We start from the raw sequence: 6,329 nt of genomic DNA, 5'->3' as shown, positions 1-6,329 counted from the left end.
TGGCAGGTCTTCCAGGACCCAGCCAATCGGCTCATCGCGGTGCCCCGACGTCGCCAATGGCCGCTCACAAACAACTCCTGGAGAGCCAACAGCCTGCCGCCCCGGCACGTGGCTTCCACCGGGGCCCGCCCTCTTAACCCGGTCTTCGCCGCGGCGGACGGTTGTTTTCGAAGGCCGCGTTGAGAGCCCGCCTCCACCGTGCCCACACCTCCCTTGCCACCTCCACCCGGAGAGGCCCGGGTTAACCCCCTCCTCTCCAGACGCCCGCCAGCCCTCTCCCTTCCTCTACCGCTCCTGCCTTTTCGTCGCTCCCTCCCTTCTCCACTTGCCCGCTCCTTTAACCCATCCTCCCCTGAATTGTCCAGGTAGCTTCAGCGAATCCCCTTCCTCCCGGAGGGAACTGGGTCACCTGTCCTGATCAGTACCTGTTCTCTCTTAGGGTCTTGTGGGTTCCTAGAACGAATGACAGTGGCCAGACTGTAAATGCGGGGATGTGCTAGATTCGAACTAGGACGCAAGCCTGCACCAATCCGTCCTATATACTTGCAGCCCACCGGCTTCCACAAAGATTCACGCGACTCAGGAAACGGCCGCGTTTTGCTTTTCCAGTTGAAAAGCACCCAGAATCAAAACCCTCTCATCTAGTTGGGAGGGTTGGGGGGCAGCAGCTACCCTCACTGCTAATTTTGGAAAGACTTTCACGTTGTAATTATCTAGCTCATCTGACCGAAGATAAAGGCTGGGCCATCTAGCGCGATCATCCGAGGAAGCAACCCTCTTTTCACCCGGCGGCCTCAGACAAAGGTCCAGGAGGTGTCGTGTCCCGGGGCCAAGGAGCCCTCCCTCTGCGAGCGGCTCCGCCTCTCCGGTAGGAAACGCAGCGCGCCCTCTTGTGGTAGAACATAGTATGTTCCATCCTGGGCCTGGGTTTGGGTCCGGACCGCGACTCGGATGTTTTGCTCTTCGTTGGTTCAGTCTCAGTCCGGCTCTTACCGAGCGCCTCACATGTGCTAGAAACAGAAAGCACAGAAAGGCTCAAGACTAGGCCTTTTCCACGGATCATTTCGTTTCTCAGTTTGAGAGATGACTCAATAATTACAGCAGAATGTGTCTGTAGCCAGTGCAGAGCAAGGCTTTGCCATGGAAGGGACTCTTAGCAGAATGATTAATAAGCTAGGCGCTAGGCACTGTTTATGTGCATTATCTCCATTCTCAAGAAAAACCTATTGCACTATTATTATCTCCATTTCGTAGATAAGAAAACGGACATTCGGGGATCTTCACTGCAAATCTGACCTCCCTACCTCCCTGCACACAGGCTCTCCACTTTTACTGGAGCCTTTCCAGTTGTTGTATGATTAACTTTGGGGTAATTCTCCAGCCTCTTCTCTCTTCATTTCCCTGCTTGATTCCCAGCCAAACCTATCTGCTTCCCTGAACTGCCCGCTAAGCTGTAAGCCATTGCAAATGCTGTCTTCTGTCTGCATCATCCTTTCTTCTCATCTTTACCTACCCACTTTTTGGATCCAAGCTGCTTAGTCAACCCTTTCTCCTGGAAACCCTCCCTGACCCTCCCAAGCTCCCTCCAAGGGTTCCTTAGAGTTCCTGATATGAGCACACTGTTAGCGCTTATCACACAGAGTGGCCGTTGCTGACTCACCCGTCTTCACCACTAGACTTTAAACCCCAGGAGGGCAGAGTTTGTGTCTGGCATATTCACTGCTTCCTCTCCAGCACCAGGCACAGTGCCTGGGAAGATAGGGTGAGAAAGGAAGGTGAAGTCAGGGAGACATGCCACAGATGCCAGAGAGGACCATCAAACCTCTACTGGGCTAATAATTAAGAAGTGACTGGTGATCTTGGCGAGTAGTCTTCAAGTGCCTGGAAGAATATATGCACATTATCTATAAAAAAGCCAGCCCAGCCTCAGGGCGCAGGTGGTAGTATTCTGAACTGCAGTGCTGGAAACCACATGGCCACCATGGATTTGGATGCTGAGTTGACCTGAAACACCCTGAGTGCATGCGTGCCCGTGATCCTGAGGTGCTGGAGGGCTGGGGGAAGGGAGTCAAGTTATGATGGGCCCCTGTCTAGAATGTTTCTTTCCCACATGCGCACCTGTGTGCACCTACACATGCTCTCAGATGAACAAAATAAACTTTAGAAAAGAAAAAGCCTAACCTTGTGCCTAGCAATAAATGACAGCTGTTACTATTATTGTAAAAATTAAAGTAACAGAGGGACCAGCAGTTAGTGTAATGGCTATGTCGCCGGACTCGCATGTAGTCGACCATGGTTCGAGTCCTGGATCCGGTGGCTTAAACTCACGCCAGGCACATGTGCATGCATGCCCAAGATCCCAAGAGGAGAATAGAGGAGAAGGGATTGTGGCATGGCCATCCCCCCGGGGGGGGTGATTTCTCGCTTTCTATCTCTCTGTCTCTCTCTCTGTCTTTCTGGTGAACGCACGCGTCCTATAGCAAAAAAAAAAAAAAAAGTAACATAAAGTCATGACCTCTGAGGTTGTAGGTGTAGGAGAGGGAATGAGATTTCCCATGATCCTCCCCCGAGAGCTGGATTTTCATTTGTGGGCTCTGCACTTAGATGGAAATTCCCTCTGCAGAGGTTGCTGCAGGATGGTACTGGTGCGGTGTGATGCAGTGCATCAGTCAGGTTAGGTTAGGTGATGCTGCAGTAACAACAACGAACAGCCCCGATCTCCACATGTCTCACTATATGCACGGCATGGATTGGTGGGGGCTCTTAGGGACTCAGGTTGACAGATGCTTTATCTCAACACAGGCTTCCACGGCAACAGAGGCAGAGAAAAGAACTGAGAGGGTTTCACACCAGCAACAAAACGTTTCAACCTGGCAGTGAATAATTTTCCTCTAACTCACAACTCATTGACCAGAATTAGCCACATGGCCTCATCCGACAAGCAGGGCCCAGGAAATGCTCTCCCACCATGTATCCAGAAGGGGAAGAATCACCTTAATGAATCTTTTATCAGTGAGGGAAGAGCTGCGACCCTCTTCTAGAACAGACTTTGGAGGTGCTGCAGCTCTAAGGAGCTCGGTGTTGCAGATGGTCTTTTTTTTTTTTTTTTTTTTTTTTTTTTTTTTTTTTTTTTTTTTTCCGATTTTTTTACCATGGGGACCAATTATAGGGCGCATGCACTCGCCAGAAAGACAGAGAGAGACAGACAGAAAGTGAGAAATCACCCTATCCCACCTTCAGGGAGGATGGCCATGCTGCAGTCCCTTCTCCTCCATTCTTCTCTCTGGATCTTGAGCATGCACGCACATACACCCGGCATGAGTTTAAATCACCAGGTCCGGGACTCCAACCGCGGTCGACTTCGTGGGAGTCCAGCGACATAGCCATTACGCCACCTGCTGGTCCCAGCGGAGGGTCCTTTTATAGTGGGCTTTGCTGTATTTCTACCAGTGACACTTCTTTCATGACATGTAGCTGCATTAGTCCTGACTTCTTAGTCTCCTGTGTATGTGTGTGTGTCTGCTCTCATCTGAGCAGCAGCTCTCAGGAGTGTAGGGGCTGAGCCTCTGAAGCCCACTTCATCTTAGCAGGAGGTGGCTCTAAGAACAGCACTGAACTGGGCTGAGCTGTGTTCAGCCTGAGCTGGGCTTGGACCACCCACCTGTGGTGTTCGTCCCAAAGTGCATCCCAGACTCTTGGTAAAAGTGGGGTTCCCCAGTCATTGATCATTGAGTTCTGAGAGATTGACAGTTCTGAGTCAGTGATGGGGGCTTTGGGAGAATTAACATTCCACTGCCAATCATCCTGGGAAGGGGCAAATCCCAGCCCAGAAGAAGAGGGGTCGTTTCCCAGAGAGTTGGGTCTCAGGACAGTATCCGGAGGGAGAGCAGGGTACACAGCTGGCACAGGGAGGGGGCTGGGAGACCCCCAGGCAGAGGTCAGGAGGAGCCCCCCAGAAGCCTTGGTCTGCAGGCTCTGAGAGGAGCCAAATCTGGACCTGCACTAGGCTTCTTGGGTAGTCATTTCCAGCCTTCAGTGAAGTCTCGAGGTCACAGCCTCAGGGAAAATTAACAGAAGGACCTGTGTCACAATTTAGGTCAAAGAAGTCACAAAGAAAACAGCCTGTTCCCCAGGCCAGCGTTGGCGGAGAAGCTGGTGCAGAGGAGGAAGCTACTCCAGAAACCCCAGGAAGTGGAGGGATGCAACGGGCTAGATCCCAGTGATGTGGCCACGTGGCCACGTATCTCAGTGCCACGTAAGCTCAGTACCGAAACCCCCTCAGGAGCTTCCAAACCACTAGGCCTCCAGGGAATCCTGCCCAGAGGCTGGGGAGTAGACACTGACCTTTCAGTCTTTGAAACCCTGGGTCACTGCCTCACCTTCGATCTCATCATCATGGTATTTAGGAGTGTCGGTGTGGAAACTGAGGCCAAAAACCGTGGCTTGATCTGAATCGGGCGGCTGGCTGAGGGCACTGGTCCCTCTGCCTTTACACACCCAGCCTCCTCCACTGTCACCAGGACTAGTCCTACAGCAAGGTGCCTTCTGCCTGTCCCCACCCTTCCCCTGCCCCTGCGGCGCTTCTCCTTTTCTGCCTGTCCCCACCCTTCCCCTGCCCCTGCAGCCCTTCTTCTTCCTCCCAGGGCCAGCACACTGTCCTCCAAGAAGCCCTTTTGGATTCCATCTGGTCTGCTCAGGTCGTTGTCCTTTTCCTGCATTCTAGGTTTCCATTATGTGTCTCTGACCACCCTTGGATGGGGCATCTCTGAGAGCAGGGGCTGCTATCTCCTCCACAGACCTTCACTCTCCACCCTCAAGACGCCAGCACCCAACTGCCCGCCCAGGGGTCTTTGCGTCATCATCCATGCAGCTCGGTGAGGGGAGGGGTGGAGGGAGGCAGACGCAGCAGGTACAAACCGGGAGCTGTTTATTGGTTGCCATGGGAAGCCTGTATATACAGAAGGCACGAGGAGGGGGAGGCATCCCCTGTACAGTACAGTACCGTGGAAGGGGTGGGGCTGGGAGTGCTCCTGCCAACAGGCAGGGCTCAGGGAAGGTTTTCTGGAACTAGCCTCCACTTCTAGAAGGGGCCTCAGGGTGCAGTCCATGGGGCAGGGAGCAGAGCCAGGTTGGCCCTGAAAGCCGAGGAGGGCCATGAACTGCACCCAAAGGCCCCCAACCCAGGTCAGTGGGGGCTGGGTCGGGTCTGCTGGATGGGGCAGGGACGGGCCTCCCTCCCTGTTCTACATTCAAGTGTCGCTCCCTCCTGGTCTTCTAGAATGTCTCCAGGCTCCTCTAAGACCTGGACAGTGGTATGGGTCAGAAGCGGTGGCTCCTCCGTCTCCTTCCACTGTCTGCTTGGCGTAGCATGGCTCCCTCTTCTCTGTGGAAGGCCCCACCATGCTGCCAGGGCAGCCCTGGCATGGCGTGGCAGGCTGTCTAGGGCTTTGTCTCTGTTCCTTCAGGCTATGTCCCCTGTGAGTTCAGTCTGTGGCCAAGGAGGGAGGCTTCACAGAGATCCACAGAAGCTGTTCTGGAGAGCCAGCCTGCTTGCTAGAATAGTTCATTTGCTCTTGGGCCTGAGCAGGCCAGGTCCTGCAAATGCCTCCTGTGGCAGGACCACAGCTCTCTGGCATGGCGCTAGGGAACTGTAGGCGGGCCCAGTGGGCGGCTCCCTGTCAGTAGTTTCATTGTCACAGCAAAGTCAATTCAGTGACTACAGTTCGAGATGGATCCAGTGTGAAGGGGGAGGTGTCATCATCCTCCAGCCTCCAGTGGAGGCCTCCTGGCTTAGTCTGGCACAACAGAGGCTGGGATGTGGGTGTCCACACATCATCTGTGGTGCACGGCACAGTCCGTGAGCTGCGGGCCCTGCGGGGGTCCCGGCACAGGCTGCAGCGTGCTCAGCCTTGCTGTGGAGAGATGCCCACAGACAGCTGGCACATGCATGCGCTTGAAGAGGTGGTGTGGGAGCCTGCTGGTGCCAGCCAAAGGCAGTGGCCTCTGTGGACTGTCAGAGGCAAAACTTATGATAAATAGGAAGAAAGGGGACACTGGGGGAGGAGGGTGTGAGGTCAAGGAGGTGTCAGTAGTATCTGTCCCGAGTCTGCCAGCTGGTCACCCAGTGCTTCTTGGTGGGCGTGGTGCTTCCTGGAGGCGGGTAGCGCTCCTCCTCCCGGATCCGCACCGCATGGTACTTGGGCATGATGCGGTAGTAGCGGGTCCGCTTGAAGAAGTCACACTGGAGTGAGGGGGAGAAGAGAGGGTGTCAGCGTCCAGCATTCCAGCCAGTGGGATGATGTGCCAGCACTCTTCACCGCGCTTCGCAT

At 54.3% G+C, this 6,329-nt stretch overlaps 1 protein-coding gene across 1 annotated transcript in view; it reads right to left on the bottom strand.

Moving 5' to 3' along the window:
• Positions 1-4,920: 4,920 nt before the first annotated feature.
• The window catches only part of ITGA3 (integrin subunit alpha 3), a 67,718-nt gene continuing 66,309 nt past the window's right edge, over positions 4,921-6,329 (bottom strand). The window contains exon 28 of the mRNA XM_027767347.1: positions 4,921-6,241. Within this exon, the coding sequence (XP_027623148.1) occupies positions 6,086-6,241 (156 nt within the window). The 3' untranslated portion in view covers positions 4,921-6,085. The remainder of the gene's footprint in view (positions 6,242-6,329) is intronic.

This window comes from Tupaia chinensis, unplaced genomic scaffold, assembly GCF_000334495.1.
Source record: "Tupaia chinensis unplaced genomic scaffold, TupChi_1.0 Scaffold144171_2, whole genome shotgun sequence".
Taxonomy (NCBI): Eukaryota; Metazoa; Chordata; class Mammalia; order Scandentia; family Tupaiidae; genus Tupaia; species Tupaia belangeri.
The sequence above is the reverse complement of the archived record's forward strand: the minus strand, read 5'-3'. Positions and strand labels throughout refer to the sequence as shown.